Source organism: Rattus norvegicus, chromosome 5 (assembly GCF_036323735.1).
Source record: "Rattus norvegicus strain BN/NHsdMcwi chromosome 5, GRCr8, whole genome shotgun sequence".
NCBI classification, from domain to species: domain Eukaryota; kingdom Metazoa; phylum Chordata; class Mammalia; order Rodentia; family Muridae; genus Rattus; species Rattus norvegicus.
Window position 1 is genome coordinate 128179533 of NC_086023.1, and position 25764 is coordinate 128205296.

Consider the following 25764-nt stretch of genomic DNA (forward strand, 5'->3'; position numbering starts at 1 on the left):
TTAAAAAGAAAAATATCTTTTATGTTAAAAAAAAGAGAAAATGCAATGACACAATGCATCTGGATCCCCTATGATTTTGTTTCACTTCTCAACATACAAAGAATTTTTGTTTTCAGTAACAATTACAATTTTATATGTCCCTTTTAGGAGGGATCAGAAGAAAGAAGACTTAGATAAGGAAATAACTGAAAAACATCCTAGCTAAGTTACAAACAATAAAGCAAAATTTAAGACAATCCTGTGAAGCATGAAGAAATTTCAGAGGAATCTGCTCTAAAGCCTACAGGGCCACCTTATGACGAAATTACAGAATGGCAGGCTATTAAATTCCTAGATTAAAAGACTTATGCTGAGTTAAGAATACAGATTACTGGCGTCCCCGCGTGTGTGCGCCTTATCTCAGCTGGTCTGCCCGCCTTATCTCAGCTGGTCTGCCCGAGACCCCCTGAGCGTGAACCTTAGAACCCCGTGCGGCCCCATTTCCACTCTGACAAGATGAAAGAAACGATCATGAACCAGGAAACACTCGTGCATTGGTGGGACAGGAACTGCTCCTAGAAAGAAGGTGGTTCACGGAACAGCCACAGCAGACGATAAGAAAAACTGCAGTTCTCCTTAAAGAAGTTAGGGGTAAACAGTATCTCTGGTATTGAAGAGGTGAACATGTTTACAAACCAAGGAACAGTGGTCCATTTTAACAACCCTAAAGTCCAGGCGTCTCTGGCAGCAAACACCTTCACCATGACAGGCCACGCCGAGCAAAGCAGCTGACAGAAATGCTTCCCAGCATCCTAAACCAGCTTGGTGCAGACGGTCTGACCAGTCTGAGGAGACCGGCTGTAGCTCTGCCCGAACTATCTGTGGACGGAGAAGTAGCACTTGCTACTGGAGAGGAGGAGGAGGATGAAGTTCCAGATCTGGTGGAGAATTTTGATGAAGCTAAGAATGCGGCAAACTGAACTGAAGCGACATCTGAAGAAGGTGACCCTTGGCAGAAGTTACAACAGGAGCTGCTGTTTTATATCATGGCTCCTTTTTAAAAAAATTTTGTTTATTATGGATCTGACAAAATCTATCTAGATCTCTAATATTTTTAAGCCCAAGCCCCCCGGACACTGCAGCTTTTTTCAGTTTTCGCTTATACTTAATTCATTTTTTGCAGCAAATTAAGCTGAAGACACCTGGGAATAAAGTTTGGAAAAGGTTAAAAAAAAATACAGATTATGTTTAATAGAGTTACCTGAGAACAATGTCACAGAATGTGCTTCATTTTATAGAATCTGAAACTTAAAAATAAAAAAATGTACATGTGCTAATACACCATGCGGGCGGGCGATGCAGAATTCCAAGGGGCTTCTGCCTTGGATTCTGAAAGGAATGATTCTGAGATTTCGCACTGAGAGACAGTGGCTCTCTTGGAGATTCCTTTAGAGATTGAGGCTGATGACACTTCAACATATGTATGCATCCATCAGAATATGAGAGTTATTTTAAACACTGTGGTATAAAACACATTACTGGTGCATCACACAGTCCTTCAGGTTGAGAGGCTGTAGAGAGAGAGATCGAACACGACCGACCGTAAAGGAGATGCTCACAGAAGAGAAGGGGGTGAGGAACCTCCCTGAGACAGACTAACGCTTTACTGACTAAATGTCTTACATGCCCACGAGAGAGGCAGCACAGCCGCTGAAGCAACGCTGGATTCTAGAAAGGACTGAAGAATTAGATCAGCTTTCACGTGTGAAAATCTCAGACTGTAAGGCAGGGAACGTGTTGAGTTGGGGAAGAGGTTTTGCCTTTGTTTCAACAGGAGAAGAAAAGCTATGGATTCCATCAAAACTAATAAAGATTAAATCTGACAGAGGAAGACCTCCTAAAGATCTCGGCAGCGGGACAAGAGGGAGGAAACCAAGAACAACAAAACAGACACCAAGCAGCCCAGATGATCCCACCTCACACATGAACTCAAACGTAATTCCCACAAAAATCTCAAGGACTTCTCACCACACAGAGACTGGACAACAAGCGACACAGCTAGCTTTCCTAGGGCTTGGCCAATACACCAATGTCCTTAGGGTCCCCAACGAAGAACATCACCCACAGACAGCAGGAGGCAGTTTTTAGAGAAAGACCTCATTCCCAAAAAGTTAGGGAATTAAATTACCTTTAAGCTAAAGAGAGCAACAAGTCAAATAATTTTATACTTACATGAAATTTTGTATATTCATAATTTAAGGGTATGTATTTGCTATAATATACTGCATATTTGTTTCAACTCTTGTTTAAAGTATTCTATCTACTCATTTAAATGCAACGTAAAATCCTAGTCTTCGAAACTGTTCAGGGTAATTAACAAGTTCAAGTGGTTTAGTCAACCACATGTGGAGTCTTGTTAGCTACTAGTTTAGTTAATAAAAAAAAAAAAAGCTTTATTTAGCTTCCTGTAAATGTTTTCAAACTTGAACAGATAGAAAATAGCTAGAAACAAGCGATATTTGCCGATTCAGATATACTACAGAAAGTTGATCTTCAAAAACCTCAGAGATCTACAGAATATGACGTTTAAGTATTTTTATTAATAAAAGGCTTCTCACGACAGTGAGACATGATGAACATATGGAGTTTGCTTCAAAGGTGACAAAGCTGCCACCGGGCAGAAACCTGTCCTTATCTCAGCTGCAGACAGCATGCTGCCCCAGCTGAGGACAAGCGGGCATAGCGAGCTTCGCAAGGACAGGGTAGGCAAGTCCTTTAGAATTCCTGCTTCACAGCAAAGTTTTTCGATATCTGCAGAAGGTGACACTCCAACCACACAGAGAAACCTTGGGTGACAGACAGCCCAGCCATCCAGCCACCTCTGTCCTTGCTATAGTTTTGGAAGCAGTTTGCTTGTACTTCCTGTTTACTCAGGTAATATTTATCCTTCTCAGGTCTCTGATGGTGTTACAGTCTCAAAATCAGGCTTAAGTTGTCTAGGATTTAAGAAAATGTCTTACAGTCTAAGCAATTTTTAGGTTGGTAGTGTATGTTATGATAGAAAGTGCAATTCTTATCTGATAGGTTTTTTTTTAAGATTTATTTATTATGTATACAACATTCTACTTGCATGTATGCCTGCATACCAGAAGGGGGCACCAGATCTCATTGGGATTTGAACTCAGGACCTGTGGAAAAGCAGCCAATGCTCTTAACCCCTGAGCCATCTCTCCAGCCCCCCTTGATAGTTTTTATACGTGCTCTTATTGTATGTAGGTTACTGGTGTTAGAGAGAGGCTTTTATTGGACTAAAAGGAGGAGATGCAGGGATCATCTCTTGTGTACTGTGTGAAAGCATCACCTGTCAATAAAGATCTGATGGCTAATGATCCGAGGCGGAGAGAGAGAGGAATGATGGGATACAAGCACAGGAAGATTCACCACAGGGAATCGAAAGAAGTCAGATGGAAGAAGTCAGCTGAAACCAGCTATGAGGTAGACATAGGATGAATGAATGGAATAATCAATTGAGGTATGAGCTGGCCTAGCTTAAGCCTAGGCATTTACATAATAAAAAAGCCTCTGAGTAACTATCTGGGAACTGGGGTGCAGATGGAAAAGCTTGTGGTTACATGAGACACCATTAACGATTCCTTGCTACAAGTTATTTGCTTTATTGGACCAATATCAGACTTTTCCTATTCTTAGCATTGATTCTGTAGGACACTGAGGAGCAGCGGCAATTGCTTCAAGTTCACGTGTAGCCATTAACTAGCTGGATGACTCCAGACCTTTACTTCTCATCTGCATCATGAATTATCTGACCATTTCCTGAGCGTCACCCAAGCGACCGTGACACACATTGCCAGACATAAACATCAGCCAGATTATGCCATTCGGGGGATATTCCAGATAGGGTCTCATTGTGGAGGTAGGCTGACCTTAAACTCAGCAATCCTCCTGCCCCAGTCTTCTAAGAGCTAGGATTCAGGCATGTTCTACAGTGATTCAGATTATGCTTAACCCCTTAGAATAAATCCTGTTAACACCGAGGGATGCCAGACATAAAACTGAAAAAAGCAGCAGAGAAGAGGTACAAATGAAGGGGGCAGTGGAAGTGAGGAGACAACACTGGAAGACTTCACTTACAAAGTGCACTGGACAAGAGATGGAGGCAAGAAAGGAAAGCAAAAGAGAAAATTAAAAACCGAACTACAAGACGGACAAAAGGATGGGGTGAGTTATGGACAGAAGAATGTAAAAGTAGAAAATAGGGGTTGGGGATTTAGCTCAGTGGTAGAGCGCTTGCCTAGCAAGCGCAAGGCCCGGGTTCGGTCCCCAGCTCCGGAAAAAAAGAAAAGGAAAAATAAATAAATAAAAGTAGAAAATATAATACTGGGTCTGGAGAGATGGCTCAGTGGTTAAGAGCACTGACTGCTCTTCCAGAGGTCCTGAGTTCAATTCCCAGAAATTACATGGTGGCTCACAATCATCTGTAATGAGATCTGTTGCCCTTGTGGGTAGGGGATTTAGCTCAGTGGTAGAGCGCTTGCCTAGCGAGCGCTTGCCTAGCAAGCGCAAGGTCCTGGGTTCGGTCCCCAGCTCCAGAAAAAAAAAAAAAAAAAAAAAGAGATCTGATGCCCTCTTCTGGTGTGTCTAAAGACAGCTAGCGTGTACTACTCATATACATAAAATAAATAATTCTAAAAAAAGAAAGAAGGAAAGAAGGAAGGAAGGAGAGAAACAGAGAGAGAGAGAGAGAGAGAGAGAGAGAAGATAACACTGGAATGGGGTTGGGGATTTAGCTCAGTGGTAGAGCGCTTGCCTAGGAAGCGCAAGGCCCTGGGTTCGGTCCCCAGCTCCGAAAAAAAGAACCAAAAAAAAAAAAAAAAAAAAAAAAAGATAACACTGGAAAGGTCACAATGCTTCAATTACCTTCCTGCCCGCCTCAGACCAGATTTTAAACATTTGGAATTAAAGTTGGGGGCTGGGGAAAAGTTGATTTAAAATTGGGTGAGAGAGCACACAACTTTAATGCCAGCACTCAGGAGCCAGAAACAGGTGGACCTCTGTGAGTTTGAAGTTAGCCTGGTCTACACAATGAGTTCCAAGTCAGCCAGGGTTACGTCTGACTTAAAAAAGAAAGAAGGAAGTTGATCTCATCCAGATTCAGATGCTCAAACAAACATGGAACAATTAAATCTACAATTATTCTCTTTTTTCTCTTTCCCACATATTTTTTGGCTCACTATTCTATCTTGATGAGTATACTTAGCCCACAATTAATAAGGAGTAAGACCAGCCGGGGCTACAAAGAGAAACTGTCATAAAACAATTTAACAAAATGAGCTACTGTAGTGAGTGGTCAATAAACAATTTTTCTGGCTTCTGAGACAAGGTCTCACTGTGTAGCATTAGCTGGCCTGGAGCTCACTCTGTAGACTAGGCTGGCCTGGATCTCAAACTGACCTGTTCTTCAGATGCCTCTAGAATGAAAGCTGTGGCCACCATGACTGCGGGTAAACAATTTTTGATTGCCCGAGTGAGACACGGTAAAATCTAAGGTACCTTTAGCACGACAGGCAGGATGACCCGCAAGGAAAGTGTTTCCGTGAAGAGCCTATAGAGCGCTTCCTTCACAAAACATGACCGGTGCCTGTACCGACTCAGTGCTTCAGAAATCTGACTCATGTTGGCTCCTCCAGCAACCTGAAAAACACGGAGTTACAGACCGGTCGTTCACCTCCTCACACAGCATCTGGGTCCTGCCAACGCTCAAAACAAACCCTGTTCTTCAACCCCCACTCACAGATCCATCCAACGGGTAAAATGTGCAGCTCAGTACAGTAATGAAGCAAGCAGGCGCTGATGTGGGAATCACATACATCTCCCTGCAACTCTAGTCCAGTTAAGACTGTGACTGGGTGGTGTGTACCTGGAATCCCAGCACTTGGGAGACAGAAGTAAGGGAACTGTCTCAAACTTGAGGACAGCCAGGTCCTACATAAGCAACCCTTGTCTGAATCAAGAAAAAAAAAAAAATCAAAGCCACAAAACCTCAACTAGCTGTGGTTTGGAGATTTGTCCTAGTGGTAAACCACGTGAAGCCCAGGGTACAGTGCCTAACGCAAACATCATCAAACAAGCCACAGAGCATGTGCAAAGTCAACAGTCAACAGTCATGGAGGCCTATCAGGAGGCTCAGCACTCATGTAGGAGAAACATCTGGTAAGGCAGGGGAAAGGATCTCGCTCATTCTCAGGGTTTAACCCCACTTCTCACGTGCTACACCTCTTCCCTGTTATTACAGGATAACATGTTTTGTTTTGTTTTTTTTCTTTTTTTCTTTTTTCTTTTTTTCGGAGCTGGGGACCAAACCCAGGGCCTTGCGCTTGCTAGGCAAGCGCTCTACCACTGAGCTAAATCCCCAGCCCCAGGATAACGTGTTTTAAATAGTCCATTCCAAGTAGCCCAGAGCTAACGGAGCTCTCCTGATTTTCAATCACACCTCCTTCTACGACACCCTCTCCTATAGTCTCTCTCCAAACATAAAATCAATAAGAAATTTGTTTTGTCTTGTTTTTTTGAGACACTTTTCTCTGTGTAGCCCTGGGATCCTGGAACTCATTCTGTAGAACAAGCAGGCCTCAAACTCAGAGATCCACCTGCCTCTGCCTCCCAAGTGCTGGCATTAAAGATGTGCACCTCCACTGCCTAGCCGGTGAGGATTGTTTTTTCAAGGTTTTATTTATTTATTTTATGTCTATACTAAAACTGTCTTCAGACACACAAGAAGAGAGTATCAGATCCCAATACAGATGGCCGTGAGCCACCATGTGGTTGTTGGGAACTGAACTCAGGATCTCTGGAAGAGCAGTCAGTGCTCTTAACTGCTGAGCCATCTCTCCAGCCCAGGATTTTTTTTCCCCAACAGTCCTCAGTAGTAAAGAACAAAAACCCAGGGGACAGGAGAATAAGGATCTTACAAAGTGAAAAGAAACTCAAAACAATCCCCCTGCCTCTACCATGAACATCATTATTCCAGGGCTCTACTAAACGGACAAGAAAATGCTTTTGTTGAAACAGGGTTTTAACACATACCCCCAAAATGATTTTAAACTTATAATTCACCTGCCTCAGACTCACACATTCTAGTTTGTGTTCAGCTAAGGAACCTTTTGAAAAGGGAACTCTGTCAACTGCCCCCAAAAATAAAGGCCTGACCTGAGTTTGCTTCTGGGAAGTAATTCCCAGGTCTCAGATTATAGGCATTCAAGATTGCTCCCATGCCTTCACCACCAGACAGGCTTACTGTGAGGAGACCCTGACTGGCCTACCTGCTCTCAAGGCCAACAGTGCTTCAGGGGTTGGTCTGGTGCTATGCATTCAAATGCTAAATAACGGCCCCCAAGATCTGATTGCCCCTAGTGAGGACACCAGCTTTTGTTGCATGAAATTTTTGCCCCCCAAGTTAATTGGTTAATATAAAAGACTAAAGCCTGTGGTAGGTTTTCAGATACCTGGCTGGGGGTCAAAGATAGTAAAAAGAGGAGAAAGAAGAAATCACAGGAAGAAAGGAGGAAGCTGCTATGAGAGGAGGTGGACCATGAGCCTGGGACTAGGAGAAACAGCAAGTAACAGGGGACACATGGCTGGGAGGTAAGTTGGAGTAGCTCAAACCTGCCCAATCTAGGCTTACTGCTTGTAAACAAAATACCTTGATTATGTGTCTTTTATATGGGCTACCTAGAATTTAGAATTCCTTTTCTACATTGCCACCAATCTTCTCGGAAAAGATATCCTGGAGGCCCTGGAAGTTACTCTCACTAGTCAGCCAAAAAAAAAAAATTGCAGTAGGGTAAATGATTATACCTGTAGTAATAATTACACTCATAAAAACTTTAAAAACTCTCCTCTGGCTTACTCCATTTCTAACGGCTGCTGTCATATAAAAACACTCCCTGCCTCGACTGGCTGTCCAACGCACCTATCTGGAGTGAATAGCAGCCTCCATCAAGAGAGAAATCAGAAGCACTCACAGTTAGTAAAAGAACAAGTCCAACTTCACCATATCCACCCGTCCTACACTCCACTGAACACCACTGTGTTCACTATAAAAAAGTGCTCAGCGGGATGGAGGCTGCTATAAGATTTAAGGGCAATTAATAAAACCATGCAGGTTTGGGGGGTCCCCAACAAAAGGGCTACCCCTCACCACCACAATTCCTGAGGAGGATTTTAGACAAGTATCCCCGCCTCCCAATATAGAGTCTAATGTACAAGAACCTATAATGCTCCGAACGAATAAAACGAAATGTACGTTAGGACAAACCTTCAAGTCCTGCCTTCCCATAAAGAAATCAGAGTAACCAGCATCTGTATACAAGAGTCCCACAAATCGCATGGCAGGCCGGTGCTGCAGAAAGGACTCCACAACTTGATCAGTGATGTCAGTGCCCCCCGAAATATCCAGGGATATGAGGTTGGGCAGGATGTCCTTCTGCTGTAACAAATAAAAAGCCAGGTCTGATTTGAGCTGCCTGTGGTCAGAAATATCAAGGTGAAGCAGGCATTTCAGCTGACGGATAACGTCGAGAATCTGTGGGTTGTTCATGGCCAGGCACTTCAGATAGTGCATGGTGAGGGACCTGAGCCGGTTCTTACAGGAGAGGAGTGCGGAGATGTCGGTGACCAGAGTATTGGAGATATCCAAGCTTTCCAGGCTGGGTAACTGAGAAACGCCAACTAGGTCTTCATTGCGAAAGGACACATTGGCAAGGCTCAAGGTGTGAAGGCCGGTGAACTGACCCAAGGCTAGTAGCCCTGAGTTCTGAGGGACGCTAACCGAGTCTAACACAAGACACTGAAGGTTTTTCTGGATCCAGGCACTGCCCTGGAGAGCGTGGACGATGTCTGGGGCGAGAAGCTGGGAGTCCACTGAGGTGGCATCCACTTCGGTGAGCTTGTGATGGCAGAAGGCCTGTGTGAAGGCTGCTGCCGAGAGTTTGACTCTCCGAATGTTCATCAGCTTCAGGCTCACCTGCTTGCCTTGGAAAATGCTTGCTGTCCTGTCGGTCAGCTTGCCTGCAAGAAAAGCAGAACCACTTTCAACGACAACCAGACCTCATGCCTTTCCTGACTATGACACAGCAGTGAATGAGGAGGACAGACGCTGCTAGAATATTCTCACCACGGTTACTGCTGGCTGTGCCAGATGCTCTTCTAAACCCTCTACCAGCTTCTCTCATTTACTTTTTGCACTAACTCGACAGGAGAACAATATAATTAGTGCTGTTAGGTGAAGAAACGGAAGCTTCAAGAGTTCATCTTGGGGGGCTGGGGATTTAGCTCAGTGGTAGAGCGCTTACCTAGGAAGCGCAAGGCCCTGGGTTCGGTCCCCAGCTCTGAAAAAAAAAAGAACCAAAAAAAAAAAAGAAAAAAAAAAGTTCATCTTGGGGCTGGAGAGATGATGGCTCAGTGGTTAAGAGCACTGACTGCTCTTCCTGAGGTCCTGAGTTCAAATCCCAGCAACCACATGGTGGCTCACAATCATCTGTAATGAGATCTGATGCCCTCTTCTGATGTGCATGAAGACAGCTACAGTGTACTTATGTATAATAAATAAATAAATAAATCTTTAAAAAAAAGAAAGAAAGAAATACATAGGCGAATGCCAGCAGCAAACCACTGAACTGAGAACAGGAACCCCGTTGAAGGAATCAGAGAAAGGACTGGAAAAGCTTGAAGGGGCTTGAGATCCCATATGAGCAACAGTGCCAACCAACCAGAGCTTCCAGGGACTAAGCCACTACCTAAAGACTATACACGGACTGACCCTAGACTCTGACCTCATAGGTAGCAATGAATAGCCTAGTAAGCGCACCAGTGGAAGGGGAAGCCCTGGGTCCTGCTAAGACTGAACCCCCAGTGAACTAGATTGTTTTGGGGATTGTGGCAATGGGGGGAGGATGGGGAGGGGTACACCCATAAGGAAGGGGGGGAGGGGGATGTTTGCCTGGAAACAGGGAAAGGGAATAACACTCGAAATGTAAATAAGAAATACTCAAGTTAATAAAGATGGGAAAAAAAAAAAAAAAGAGTTCATCTTGCCCAAGGTCTACTTGTGGAAGGTTGAACTCAGACTTATCTACACCAACCCTGTTTGTAGAAACAGAACACAAAATCAAATAGGCAGGCAAACAATAAGTAAGTAACTCCACTATAATTACTTTTGGGGGAGGGGACTTCAAGATAGAATCTTACTATGTAGCTCTGAGTGTCCTGGAACTCTGTAGACCAGGCTGGCCTCAAACTCGGAGCTCTGCCTGCTTCCCCAGTGCTGGGACTAAAGGTGTGTGCCGCTACACCTGGCCTTTTTGTTATGATCACTTTAAGTCCAAATACAGGAGGAGTTAAGAAGCTAATTACTTAATCTTTAGGCCTTCATTTTCTTTTTTAAAAGATTTTAAGATGTTAAGATTGGAATGGAGAGACTTTTAGAGTGACTTATTTTATTTGTATCCATGTTTTTGCCCTCCTGTGTCTATGGGTATCATGTTTGTGACTGGTGCCCATGGAAGTTAGAAGAGGACATCCACTCTTTTGGAACCAATATTACAGACAGTTGTAAGCCACCATGTGGGTGCTAACTGCTGAGCCATCCCTCCCACCCTGGAAGACGTCATTTTCTTCGTCTGTAAAACAAAGAGGGTGCACTAAACTCCATTTAGCAAAGAGTTACAAAGCACTGTCTATATGGGATTCCATCCTAAGCAACGGGCATATCAGACAAGGAACTCAATCTAGAAGGGCACACCGGTAGATGATTAAAACAGTCCCCTTGTGGGCTGGGGACTTAGCTCAGTGGTAGAGCGCTTGCCTAGGAAGCGCAAGGCCCTGGGTTCGGTCCCCAGCTCCGAAAAAAAGAACCAAAAAAAAAAAAAAAAAAAAAAAAAAAACACCAAAAACAAAACAGTCCCCTTGTACTCAAAGGAAGAACATAATAAAATTGGGACTGGTGAGAGTGAAGCGCTCTAGAGAAGTTGTGTGTGTGTGTGTGTGTTCGTGAGTGTATGTGTGTGTATATGTGTTTGTGTGTATGTGGGGTTGTGTGTATGTTATGTGTGTTGTGTGTGTGTGTGTGTGTGTGTGTGTGTGTGTGTGTGTGTGTGTGTGTGTGTTAGACAGGGACTCCTTCTGTAGTCCAGCAGCCACACCCAGCTTACATTTATATTCTTAGAAAGACCTGGCCAGGTGTGATGGTGGACACCTGTAATCTCAGCATTTGGGAGGTAGAGACAGAAGGAATCATGAGTTCAAGAGCATCCTCGACCTTATATTTGAGTTTGAGGTCAGCCTGGGGGAGGATGCATGAAACCCTGTCCAAAACAAAAAGAAACGAACAAAACAATTTTGGGGACAGTAAATAACTGGAATAACTTCACCCAGGAATGAGATGGCACCGAAAGAGCTTTGTGGTTTGGAGCACTTCAGATTTTCACATTAAAGACGTCCAACTGTCCTGAGAGACACAGCCAGAGCACGTTCAACACAGAGGTCAATGCTAGCAGCAACCACTGAACTGAGAACAGGGCCCCCTTGGAGGGAATTAGAGAAAGGAGTGAAAGAGCTGAAGGGGCTTGCAACCCCATAAGAACAGTGCCAACCAACCAGAGCTTCCAGGGACTAAACCACTACTGAAAGACTATGCATGGATTGACCCAGGGCTCCAACTGCATAGGTAGCAGAGAATAGCCTTGTTGGGGCACCAGTGGATGGGGAAGCCCTTGGTCCTGCCAAGGTTGGATCCCCAGTGCAGGGGAATATGGGGCGGGGGGCAGTAAGGGGGATTGATGGGGGGAATACCCATATAGGGGAGGAGGAAGGGAGGGGAGAAGATGGGGGCTTATGGACAGGAAACCAGGAAGGGGAATAACATTTGAAATGTAAATAAAGAAATATATCTAATAAAAAAATCTAAAGAAAAAGGTGTCCAACTGTATTCCCAAATCCAAAACCTTCCCGGCCGAATGCACAAGGGATACTTAACCCATCCAGAATTCTCTAAAATAACCAGATTCAGGCATGGTGATGCGGGCCACAGACTCAAGTCATCAAGAGGCTGAGGCAAAGGATCACTTGCATACTGGAGTTCAAGAAGACTTGTCTCAAAAATAATGAAGTAAGGGCTGGAGAGATGGCACTGGCTGCTCTTGCAAGGGACCCATGTTCAGTTCTCAGTAGCCACACGGCAGCTCAAAACCACCTGTAACTCCTATTTCAGGAATCTGATGCCTTTACCTGATCTTCTTGAGCACCAAGCATACATGCACATATGTACGTGCAGGAAAAACATTAATACATATAAGAAATGAAATCTTCTTTTAAAGAAAATAGGTTTGTGTGGCAGTACCTGCCTGGAGACACAAGGACCTCTACAAGTTTTGAGGCTAGTCTGAACTACATAGCACGCTCCGGGCCAGCAGGTTTACGTGGTGAGACCCTATCTTAAATAAAATAAAAACTTTAAAGGGGCAGTGAAACGGCTCAGTAGTCGAAAGAGCTTGCTGCAGAGTCTGAGCATTGGAACATTGGAACCCACTGGTGGAGAAAATGAACCTTTGCAAATTGCCCTCTGGCTTCCACTCCTGTTGTGTGTGCAGACAGACAGACAGACAGACAGACAGACAGACAGACACACACACACACACACACACACACACACACACACACGAATGTAAAAAACCAAAATCTTTAAGATAACAAATCAAACAGAACCTTTAATTCCCTCTCGCTGTTTGTTTCTTGCTGCTGTTTTAATTTTCTAATATGTATTTATGCCATGGTGAAGGTGTGAGTCAGAAGACAACTTGGAATTCAGTTCTTTCCTTCTACCATATAAGTCCCATGGACAGAAGCCAGGCCATCATGTCCAATGGTCAGTGCCCTGACCCACTGAGCCTGCTTGCTGGTCTCTTCTCTGTTTTGTTTACCCCCAGACAGAATATTAGAACCCAGACTGGCCTCAGATCCTTACGAAGCTGAGCATGACTGCTATTCCGATTCACACAACAGACTGACAATGGCTTTATTTTCTTTACCCATCAGGCCGGCAGCAGGAATAACTTCAAAATCTTAGGTCACCCTATGAAGACTGAGATAATCAAAGTAAGAACTCTAAGTAAAGGTATTTTCCCAATAATTAAGCACTGAGGTTCACTGGCTACTGACACTGTTGTTGGGAGCCCTCTACTGCTGAAGACTCCATGCACTCTGATTGGACTGATTGGAGGACACAGCAATCAAGCTGGAACTGAGCTGAGATCATCCTCCTGCTAACCAGCCCTTATAGAGTGCTGAAGACGCTAGGCAGGATGTTGGGGAGAACTGTCATCAGGCTTTACTCAGCTTCAGACTATGCACACTACACTCCTGAGGTGCCAGGTAAGGCCTGGCCATTGGTGCAACAGTGGCCAGTCTGCTACAGGAATAAGCAGCAGCTCTTGGTTGGACTGGGAGTCCATGCCACAGAGGGAATTCATCTCTGGTACTATACACTTAGTCAAAAGCCGGGAGGTACAGGCTATGCATAGTCAGGAAGGCACAGCTGTTGTTTGGGTCACTGGACATGAAATGCCCGTGAAACTACCTTGTAAATACGTTTATGCCCATAGATCAGCGCTGCTGTCAGTTGTGAAGAGGCTGCGGACGTATAACTGGTCAAACACTAAGAATACCTGGGGCTGGAGAGATGGCTCAGTGGTTAAGAGCACTGACTGCTCTTCCAGAGGTCCTGAGTTCAAATCCCAGCAACCACATGGTGGCTAACAACCATCTGTAATGAGATCTGATGCCCTCTTCTGGTGTGTCTGGAGACAGCTACAGTGTACTTATATATAATAAATAAATCTTTAAAAAAAAAAAAAAAAGAATACCTGGCTGCTGGAGGTGGGAAAATGGCTTAGTGAGTATGAGCATCTGCTACTCGAACATGAAAACCTGAGTTCAAATCTCCAGAACTCAAGTAAAGAGCCCAGCATGACCGAACATGCCTATCACCTCAGTGCTGTGTGACTGTGGAGATGGGGTTACTAGGCCTTGCCTGGCTGACTATGTCTCTTACTAAGGGGCTAAGGAAAGAAATGATAGAACAGATCATCTGAAGTCCTCTGTAAACACACACACAGGAAACCATACACCAAGCCCTGAGGGTGTGCTCTACTGCCCCATTCCAAAGCTCACAGAACAATGCAGCAGAGAGGGAGGGAAAGAATGTCAAAAGGCAGAGGAGGGAGTGGCCTGTGGAGGAACACTCTCTTCCTCTGTAACACAGCCACGGCCTTCTTCACTCAGTGCCTTCTTTACTCAGTACAAGAGCCACATAAAACCGGAGCCTGTCAGCATTCTGTGAGAGGAGGAAGGGAATCACCAGGGCTCATCCTCCATGAGGATATATATGTAACTAATGGTCGATGTGCATGGGGGAGGGGCGGCGGATACTGGGGGGTTGTTGGCCTAAAGGGTATAGCCACTGAAGGTGTACCCACGCTCCTGTAAATTACCCCTCAGTGACGCCTCAGTGGGTCACAAAAAAACAAAGACAAAAAAAGAACAGCAAAGTACTGTAAGACTACACTTTAGAGAACACTTCGTACCTTGCCAAGCCATCCTCTCAAGGAATTTATCAGCTATTTCGTGAGGGAAATACCAATGCTCTGGAAGACACAGTGTTCCATCAGGTCTTTTAGAACACCATTTGTCCAATTTGGCGATTAAGACATCCATGCAGATGTTGACCAAAGGGTAGGGCGATGCTTCCTCCTAAAGCACCAAAAGGGGAAAAGGAAAAAAATGTTAGAATTCACCGGCAAACATTCAACATGAAAGTGACCATGGTCAGCAAGATGACTCAGCAGGTAAAGGTGCTTTTTACCACCTCGCCTGATGGTCAGACTCTATCTTTGAGAAGAAGTAGGTTCTATAGGCGTCCTCTGCTTTCCATACAGCACACACTAAATTAAAGAACAACAACAGAACAACCTGACGGGCAGGACAACGCAGCTTTCATTCTAGCCCTTGGTAGGCAAAGCAGATCTCTGCGTTCAAGACCAACCTGGTCTTCACAGTGAGTTCAAGGCCAACCGGGTATACATAGCAAGAACCTGCCTCGATAGTAATTAATAATAATAATACTAATATTGCAATACTATCACTTCTTAAATCAAATGTACAGCTTACCAGAACCTATGAGATAACACTAAGGCAGTTTTTAAAGTTCATAGTTTTAGAATTCTCAGTGCTTATACTTGCTGCCGAGCCTGAGTTTGATGACTAGGACCTATACAGTGACTCCCCCAAGTTATCCGCACTCCCACCTTCCTTCCATGAGCTTCTCCCACATAAGTCACTCCATGTCCCAGAAGGTCCTAGAAAAACAACCCAATGCTCGACTGGCCTCAGACTGTCAGTGAATCTCTTGCCTCCTCTGTCCAGGTACCGGGATTACAAACTTGAGCCACTGTGCCTGGCATATTGATTTACTTGACATGCCCTGAAAACCTGAGCTCGAGCAATCCGCCTATCTCAGCCTCCCGGATAACTTGACTACAGACAAACACTTTTGGGGCGAACAGCATGGCTCAGTTACTTCTTCCCAGCCTCACAATCTGTGTTCAATTCCCTAGAGGAGCAAGGTCGCAGGGAAGAACTAACCCTTCAGAGTTGGCCTCTTACCTCCACATACCTGCACCCACAAAGTAACTGAAATAAATAATTTCTTCTAAAAAGATGATTTTTTAAATTAGTTGCAACTAATTAATTAATTTAATTAATGGGTAGCGCAACCTGTGAACCCAGAATTTAGGTGGAAAAGGGGCAGCGGCAGGTACAGGCAGAGGATCATTTCAAAGCTAGACACTTTTATTTATTTACCGACTTATGAGTAGGGTCTCTCTGGTAGCCAAGTCTGACCTCCAACTTGAAATTCCACTACTCAGCATCCCAGATGTTAGAAATGATCCACTCTGCATATTTTCTGGGCTTTTGTCATTTTAGGCAATGTCTCCTCCATTACAGACCAGCCTCAGGTTCATTATGGGACCAAAGATGACCCTGAACTTGTAATTCTCCTACATCCACTTCCCAAAGCTGGGGTGACAAGCAGGAGCCACAAGCTCATTTCAGTACATCCCCAGTCCACAATCCACTGGTTTCAAGCCTCAGCTTCAGCTCTCTAACTTTCGACCTTAGGCAAATCCTTTTTTGATGAAAACCTAGATTACCGCGGCTGGAACTGGAGCTTGACAGTTAAGAGAACTGGCTGCTCTTGAAGAGGGCCAGGGTTTGGATCCCAGCACCCACATGGCAGCTCTGAGGTTTATAACAGTTCCAGGGTATACAACATCTTCTTCTGAGCTCTGTGGGCCCTGCAGACATGGTGTACACACACACACACACACACACACACACACGCACACACACACGCACACACACAGGCGCGCGCGCGCAGGTGAAGCACTCAAACACATAAACATAAAAGTAAGTCTTTTAAAATAGACTTTTTCTAGGTCCAATATTCAACAATTCTTTCATATTTGTTGTATATTAAAAGTAAAAACTGACTGTAATTTCAATGTTCATGAGGCAGGTGTTTGACTACTGTTGGCTGTTTGGCTGGCTGCTCTTTCAGAGGAAGCAAGTTCAGATTCCCAGCACCCACGTGGCAGCTTACAATTAATTTAATTCCAGTTCCAGAGCATTCCACGCCCTCTTCTGGCTACCTTTGACACACACAGTTCACTTAACATACATGCATGTAAAACATACATATACATGAATTAAATTAAGTGAAAAGAAAGAAATAATAAAACACACACACACAAAGCCCCTCTAGGTACCCACCTCGCAGTCTAAGATGTCCGAGAAGCAGAGGTCGAACTGCTCCCCTACAGCAGTTCAAGGTTGGCCTGTATAACATAGCAAAACTTCACACTTACACACACCTCCAAACCCCACTAACCTATTCATATAAAACTTACTCACTAGACAGTGGAATCTCAGCACTCAGAAGCAGAGGCAGGCAGATCTCTGTGAGTTCAAGGCCAGACTGGTCTACAGAGTGAGTTCCGGACAGCCAGAACTACACAGAGAAACCCTGTCTCAAAAACACAAAACAAACAAACATCTTACTCATGGCAATCCTATCTTTGCCCACTAAAAAAACAAAAAAGAAAAAAACTTTTCTTAACCAGGCATGATGGGGCACACCTTTGAGCCGGGTACCCCAGGGGCAGAAAGACCAGGAACTCAACTCCAGCCTCAATTACTGGTGTGCTACAATTTCCTCTGAACTGCAACAGTCCACCCTGGAGATTTCTTAACAAGGCTCTGCAATATACAACTGACAAGTCTCTGGAAGCCCCTGAAATTTACAAGGACCCTCCCAGGGCTGGAGAGATGGGCCATCTAGCCACACAGAAAGGTGAGAACAGAACCCTAGTATCCAGATAAAAGAATGAAGCTTTTATAACTCCAGTGTCAGAGGACAGAGACAAGTAGATCCTAGGAGTGACCAGCTAGTCCACCAGAAACAAGATGTGGGTTTAGAGATAAAAGCAATCTGCACAGCAGGAATGAGTATATTCTAAAGAGAGGTTTCTATCTCTTGCTTTGGCCAATGGACTAGTACAAGGACATATGGCAAGAAATTGCAGTTTCCTCTAGCATCATGCTCCAGGAAGAAAGGCTGAAGCCTGGGGCCACCCAGGGGGAAACTGTCTTCTGCTAAGGACCACTGGAATTTACTACACTACCTTGCAGGACTGACTGGAACCAAGACAATGCTAGGTCAGTGACAAGAAGAACCACATTTTGCCTCTTCCTGTAATGTATAACTCTGGCCCTCTGCTTAAACCTAAAATTCACATTCAAGACTCCATAGATAAACTTGGGATGTGTACTCAGGGGTGCCACTGGGTCTTTCTGCCACTCTTGCCAAACACAGTCATGTTGAATAAATACATTTTTACTTTTCACTATTAATTTGTCTGTTTAATTAGCTCCAATGTAGACTCTGTTTTAACAAATAATGTGGAAGGGCCAGCAAGATGGGTCAGTAGGGAAAGAAAAAAAAGGAAAGGCTGGACATGGTGGCACTTGCCTTTAATCCCACCACTTGGGGTGCAGAGTTCAGCCAGTCTACATAGTGAGTTCGAGGACAGCCAGAGCCACACAATGGGACACTGTCTTAAAAAGAAAGAAAGAAAGAAAGAAAGAAAGAAAGAAAGAAAGAAAGAAAGAGAGAGAGAGAGAGAGAGATAGATAGATAGATAAAGAAAAAGAGAATAGATAAAGAAAAAGAGATGGATGGGGGAGGGGATAAACCCAGGCCTGGTGATATAAGCCTATAATTACACTATAATCAGACCAGAGAAACTGAAGCAGAAGGCAAGCTGTCTTGCAACTAGCCGTGTAGACCAAGTTGGTTTGAACCTTCAATGATTCCCCTGCTTCTGTTGGAATTATACATGTGCACAACCACACCTAATAAATACTAACTTTAAAAAAAAGAAGATTTGCATATGAGTGTGTGCCTGTGTGTGGCTCCATGCACACAAATGCAGGTATTCAGAGGTCAGAAATGTCAGAATCCCCTGGAGCTGAAGTTACAGGCAGTTATGAGTCACTCAACATAGATGGCCAGGAACCAAACTCAAGACATGAGCAAGAACAGTATGCACACTTAACCTCTGAGCCATTTCCCAAGCCCAAGACTACGACCATTTGAACATCTGTAGACGTTTGGAACCAATAACAGAATATACTGACTTTTAAAAAAGTATTATTATGTGTATGAGTATTTTGCCTGCATGTATGTGCCGCGTATATGTGGATCCCTTAGAACTAGAGTCAATACTGACACATGTGGGTGCTGGGTACTGAACCTGTCTTCAAGAACAAAACTGCTCTTAACCTCTGAACCATCTCTCCAGCCTCTAAAATATGTGTTTTAATCTGAGCAAACCACAGGGCTAGAAAGATGGCTTAACAGTTAAGAACACTGGCTTGGGGTGTGGGGGTGGGGAGGATGAGAGGGGTGGAGAGGATAACATTTGAAATGTAAATACATAAAATGTCCAATAAAAAAAGAACACTGGCTTCTCTTCCAGAGGACCCAGGTTTAATTTCCAGCACCCATAAGGCAGCTCACAACTGTCTGCGACTCTAGTTCCAGGGACTCAGACACCCCCATTCACACATACATGCAGGCAAAATATCAATGCACATAAAGTAAAAATTTTTTAATTTTTGAGTGAACCAAGAGAGATCATATTTGAGCCTTATATCTCAAAATCAATCTCTCTCTCTCTCTCTCTCTCTCTCTGTGTGTGTGTGTGTGTGTGTGTGTGTGTGTGTGTGTGTGTGTGTGTGTCATAACAATAGAATTTGATTTCTTGGGCTGGAGAGATATCAGTAGGTAAAGGTCCTCCCATCCAAGCTGAAACACTGAGTTCAGTACATATGACAGAAGAACAAAACAAACCCCCAATTGTCATCTGACCTCCACAAACGTGTCCAAGGCACACACATTACATATAATCCATAAAAAAGAATTACAGGTCCAAACCTATAATCCCACCCCTTGTGATATAGAGGCAGGACAATCAGGAATTCAAGGACACCCTGGGCTACACCGGGAGCTAGAGGCCAGTCTAGAACATAGAAGACAAGGATAAACAAAAAACCCAGATTAGGGCTGGAGAGATGGCTCAGCAGTAAAGAGCACAGAGTGCTCTTCCAGAGGTCCTGAGTTCAATTCCCAGCAACCACATGGTGGCTCACAACCATCTTAAATGGGATCTGATGCCCTCTTCTGGTGTTTCTGAAGACAGCTACAGTGTACTTATATATAATAAATAAATAAATCTTTTTAAAAAAATCCAAATTACACATCAGCTAAGCAAAATAAAGGAAGTTATAAAGATATGACCCACAACTAATAAAATAAAAAGGTGTGTGGTGAAAAGATAGTAACCAGGAAAAAATTACAAATATCATATACGCTAAAAAGAAAATTTATAGGTAGGTGGTGGTGGCACACACTTTTAATCCCAGTACTCAGGAGGCAGAGGCAGCCAGATAGATCTCTGAGTTCAAGGCCAGCAGGGTCTACAGAGTGAGTTCTAGGATAGTCAGGGGCTACACAAAGAAACCCTGTCTCAAAAAAAAAAAAAAAAAGGGCTGGAGAGATGGCTCAGCGGTTAAGAGCACTGACTGCTCTTCCAGAGACCCTGAGTTCAAATCCCAGCAACCACATGGTGGCTCACAACCATCTGTAATGGGATCTGATGCCCTCTTCTGGTGTGTCTGAAGACAGCTACAGTGCACTCATATACATAAAATAAATAAATTAAAAAAAATTATAACAAAAAACAATTTTAAAACTCCATGAAGATTTCCCTCCAATAAATTTGATAAACTGAATAGAGAGTAAATTTCTTGATAGATGTTAAAAGCAAACAATCTGTTTAAGTTCTAGAAATGCTGTCCTTTTTTTTTTTTTTTCTCCTTTTCTGTTTCTTTTTGAGACAGGGTTTCTCTGTGTAGCCTTGGCTATCCTGTAAGTTACTCTGTAGACTAGGTTAGCCTAGAACTAACAGATCCATCCACTTCCTGAGTGCTGGGATTAAAGTTGTGTACCACCAAAGCTCAGCAAATGTCTCCTTTTATAAATATGGAGATAGACAAAGAACTCTTATTAACTCCCAGAGAAATAGGTAGGCATGAGAGTTAACCTTCAAGGGCAGAACTGGAGAGATGGCTCAGCGGTTAAGAGCACTGATTGCTCTTCCAGAGATCCGGAGTTCAATTCCCAGCAACCACTTGGGGCTCACAACCATCTGTAATGAGATCTGATGCCCTCCTCTGCTGTGTCTGAAGATAGCTACAGTGTACTCATATATAATAAATAGATAAGTCTTTACTTTAAAAAAAGAAACAAAACAAAAAACCTTCAAGGTAAAATGCTTCTCTTGTAACCAGAGACAAGCAAAAAGAATTGAGAATGCAAGGCCAGCTACTTAGTTCCAGACCAGCCTGATCTTGGGTGGAATTTTATTTCCAATAAAAAAAAAATTAAAATAGGGGCTAAGAAGATGGCTCAGAGGTTAAGAGGGCAGAAGTTCTTTTCCCAGCACCCACATCTGTCTGCAACTGTAGACTTAGAGAATTGACCATACTCTTCTGGAATCTGAGGGAATCTGCACTCATAGGCACACATGGGTGCTGGGAACTCAATCCAGGTCTTAATTGTTGAGCCATCTCACCAGTCTCATACCCATAATTCAAAAAATAAGTAGGGGCCCAGAAAGATAGACAGCAGACAAAGGTGCCTCACCACCTGAGCTTGACCCCAAAACCAACATAGTGGAAAGAGAGAACATATTACAGCAAGCTGTCTTCTTTTTAAGCTGGAGAAAATAAGTAACTTCTGAAGGTTAGGAGAATACAAAGTTAATATACGGGAATCAGTTTAATGTATTTCTAAGTGTAACTCAATTTTACACAAACCTTTCAAAACTCAGGGCTGAGCTGCACCCTTTTAAATCAGAAGGCAGAGGCAGGAGATCTCAGTGATGAGTTCGAGGGAAAAAGGGGGTGACCATATTGCAGTGTGGTCGTTTGTAATTCCAGTGGTGGAGAGACTGAGTTTGAAGCCAGTCTGGGCTACAGTGGAAACCCCATCTCACACACACACAACTTCAGCCTAGGTGTACCTCAGTGGAGAAGCAGACTACCAAGGGATGTTCATCCCCAGATCCTATAACAACAAAGAGCACCATCTCAGCCAGACTCCTAACTGCTCTCTGAACTCTTCTCCGATTGGCCCCTCATCATTAGATTTTTTTTTTTTTAATTTGGTTGGGAGGTGTCTCCTGGCCTAGAACTCAGTGATCCTCCTTAAGAGGTGGGCACTTGGGCAGAGGCAGCCTGATCTCTGAGTTCAAGGCCAGCATGGACTACAGCGTGAGTTCCAGGACAGCCAAAGTTCTTACACTTAGAAACCCTGTCTGGGGTTGGGGATTTAGCTCAGCGGTAGAGCGCCGCAAGGCCCTGGGTTCAGTCCCCAGCTCCGGGGGGGGGGGGGGGGGGGGGGGGGACACAAAACAAAACAAAACAAAAAAACCCTGTCTGGGGACCGCAATAACAACGAGGTATCACCATTGTACTTTTCGTTCCCCGCGGTGGCACTGAGCATCCAGAGTCACTTGACCCTCAGTTTCAGTGTAGACCCCAGTCAACCTGGGGGATTCTGCATTCTGCACTCCGTTAATGGGGCAGGTGGGAGGACGGCTGGGGAGTGCCTCTGAATGGGGAACTAAGAAGATTCTACCGGGACGACCGGGAAGGAAGGGCTAAAGGGTCTAAGTGGAGCGGCGGGATGGGGGGTGCTGAGGTGAGGGCGTCTGAAGGGAGCAGACTGAGGAGACCAGACTGCGCTGGAGGTCTGAAGAGAGGAGCCGGGTTCGGGGGTAACCCGAGGGGGTGGCGCCTGCTCGCAGCGGGTGCTCAGCATGGCTGGGGCTTGAACTCGGGCGCCTTCCTCAGCAGCGCAATGAACAGGAACACGCGAGGGCGGGACGTGGTGTCCACGGAGCCCGGCCCGCCTGCCCGCGAACTCAGAGAACCGTCACGCCCAACTCGCCCGCCCGCCAGGAGGAGGCCGCCCCGCAACCAGCCCGCGGGCCGGGCTGCACGACGGGCGGGCGCCCCGGGGCCCCGGACGGCAGCCACACTCACCTGCACCAAGCAGTGGCCCTGCGCGTCCTGCTGGGCGTAGGGCAGGACGAGGGTCCGCGGCCACAGCAACGGGTGCAAGAAGTGGACCATGACGCCCCCGCTCGCGCGAGCCCGGACGCCGACGTCGCGCCGCGGAGCACAGGAGGAGAGCGCAGGAAGGTCGCCCGGCGTTTGAATCGCCGCCCCACGCCGCGCACAGGTCCACCGCGACCCCGCCCCCGGCCGCACGTCCAATGGTCCTCGCTCCCCAGGCTCAGCCACCCAACTCCTGTTCACCCCTCGGAGGCCGACCGCCCTCGGACTCGCGGCGGTGAGGGCCGTAGCACAGTGCGCAGTGTATTTGATTGTAAATTTTTATTTTGTTCTTACTTTTTTTTTTTTTTTTTTTTTTTTTTTTTTTTTTTTTTTACGGGGGAGAGGTGTTTTGTTTTGAGACAGGTTTCCTGGCTGTCCTGGAACTCAAAACTCAGAGATCCGCCTACCTCTGCCTCCCAAGTATTAAAGGAGGTTTTTTGGTTTTTTGTTTTTTTTTTTGGATGGGTTAAAGTAGGAATCTACAGCGCATTGTAGGCAAGATTTCTACCCCATCCCAGACTTTTAAGTTCTTTAGACAAATTAAAATGCATTTTCAAAAAGGCTTTGTCCCAGAAGTATGATACCAGTCACGTTTTGACGCCTCGATTGTAACTAACCGTACAAAACATTTCTAGGGGCTGCTGACCTGGGTGGATGGGGATAGCCTACAGTGTGCAGTGTTATATCCGCTTACACACACGACACGCACACACAATAAAATTTCAAAAACACAGCACCTGTTTTTATACGAGCACAGAGAAGTGGAAACCGGAAGATCAAAAGTTGAAGGTTTTCTTCAGAAAACTAGTTTGAAGCTAACCTCAGCCTCCACTACTTTAAGACAGTCTTATTTAATTTAACATACAGCTATTGCTGGGATCCAGGCCAAGGCGGGTGAGAGACAGAGACAGACAGAGGTGAGAGGCAGAGACCGAGAGCGAATTTCGATCCCTTGGATTGCGAGAGATTGCTTAATTTTCCCCACAGTAAGATTACTTGAGAGCACACAGGCAGAAATGAGAATTAAGATAAGATATATGCAAGGTCAGGCACTTCCAGACTAGATGAAGGAATTCAAATGTTAAAGTTAGCTTTCAAGAACAAATGACCAGGAAACACTTTCCTTTCCGGCCTGTTTTCTTTTTCAACAGCCTGGAATTTGCTTTATAGCCGAAGATGACCTTGAACTGATTCTCCTACTTCCACCTCCTAAGGTGGAAGGTGAGTTCAAAACAGCTGGCCCTGAATTTACCAGGGTTGCGGCAGGAGATGCGGGGGCGTGGCTGCTAGAGATGCGGGGGCGTGGCTGTTAGACTTCGCTCACTCAGAACTTTGTAAGGAAAGAATTTCAAGGATGAGAACAAGCCATTGAAGAAAGTCAGAAGAGTCAAGATGAAGGGATTTTACCTGGGAGTGATAACCCAGTACTCTAAGAGGGAGGCAGGTTGATCTCTGTGAGTTATGGACTAGGTAGGGCCAAAAGAAATCAAAATCTCATTATAAAAATTTGTGATTTAGGTCCTGCCAAGGTTGGACCCCCAGTGCAGGGGGATGTCTGGGGGGAGGGGCAGTTAGGGGGGTGGATGGGGATAACACCCGTGAGGGGGTGGGGATGGGGGCTTATGGACAGGAAACTGGGAAAGGGAATACCATTTGAAATGTAAGTAAAGAAATATATCTAATAAAATAAAATAAAAATTTGTGATTTAAGTTGGGATGGTGGTGGTGCACATCTGTAATCTCAGAATTTGGGAGATGAAGAATCAGGACTGCTGGCCTAGCATGGTCAACGCTCTGATACAGCAAAATACAAACAACAGACCTAAATATATCGCATTTGAAAGACTGTCTTGTATTTTTGTTCTTAAATTTTAGTTTACTATTATGTATGTTTATGGTGTGTTTTTTGTTTGTGGTGGGGTTCTGTTGTTGCTGGTGTGTGTGTCTGTGTGTGCTGCATATACAATGGGATCTGAGGCTCAAATTCGGGTTGTCAGGTAAGCACAGCCAGTGTTTTACCCACTGAGACCCCAGAACTTTATTCTGACATTGTTTTTCTATTTATTGTTATTTGTTTAAAAAAAAAAAAAATCAAGGGCTAGGGGATTGGCTCAGTGGTTAAGAGCACTAACTGCTCTTCCAGAGGTCCTGAGTTCAATTTCCAGCAACCGCATGGTGGCTCACAACCATCTGTAAAGAGATCAGATGCCCTCTTCTGGTGTATCTGAAGACAGCTACGGTGTACTTATATAAATAAATAAGTAGGGGTTGGGGATTTAGCTCAGTGGTAGAGTGCTTGCCTAGGAAGCACAAGGCCCTGGGTTCGGTCCCCAGCTCCGAAAAAAAAGAACCAATAAATAAATAAATAAATAAATAAATAAATCTTTTAAAAAATCAAAAATAGGGCTGAAGAGATGGCTCAGTGGTTAGGAGCACTGACTGCTCTTCCAGAGGTCCTGAGTTCAAATCCCAGCAACCACATGGTGGCCCACAACCATCTGTATTGAGATCTGATGCCCTCTTCTGGTGTGTCTGAAGACAGCTACAGTGTACTTATATATAATAAATAAATAAATCTTAAAAAAATAAAAATAAAAAAACAGAGCCCCACTAAAAGGGAAAACAATGTTTATTCCAGCTACAGAGGTCTGTTGCGAACCTAAAGATTAATTGAAAATAAACAGATTAATGGAAACAATATTTACTCCATATGCTGCAGTTATCTATAGACTGTGTTATTTTCTTATTGTTGGTGTTTGGCAGGGAGTAGGGGCTGGAGGGTGGGGTGACAGTGTCTCAGTCTATAGCCCAGGCTGGCCTGGAACCCCCCTTGCCTTAATGCTGGGTGCTGGGATTATAGGTTTGAACCACCACACCAGTTCCCTTTGGTTTTCTTTTATTTTTTGAGATGGG

General features: G+C 44.6%; 1 protein-coding gene and 1 pseudogene across 1 annotated transcript in view; one reads left to right on the forward strand and one right to left on the reverse strand.

The window, feature by feature from the left end:
* Zyg11a (zyg-11 family member A, cell cycle regulator) overlaps positions 1-22930 on the reverse strand; it is a 38731-nt gene extending 15801 nt beyond the window's left edge. Inside the window, exons 1-4 of the mRNA XM_233348.11 lie at positions 22777-22930; positions 14634-14799; positions 8312-9063; positions 5548-5688 (exon numbers count right to left, since the gene is read on the reverse strand). Of these exons, the coding sequence (XP_233348.6) occupies positions 5548-5688; positions 8312-9063; positions 14634-14799; positions 22777-22866 (1149 nt within the window). The 5' untranslated portion in view covers positions 22867-22930. The remainder of the gene's footprint in view (positions 1-5547; positions 5689-8311; positions 9064-14633; positions 14800-22776) is intronic.
* Btf3-ps13 (basic transcription factor 3, pseudogene 13) lies at positions 421-1062 on the forward strand (annotated as a pseudogene).
* Positions 22931-25764: the final 2834 nt, after the last annotated feature.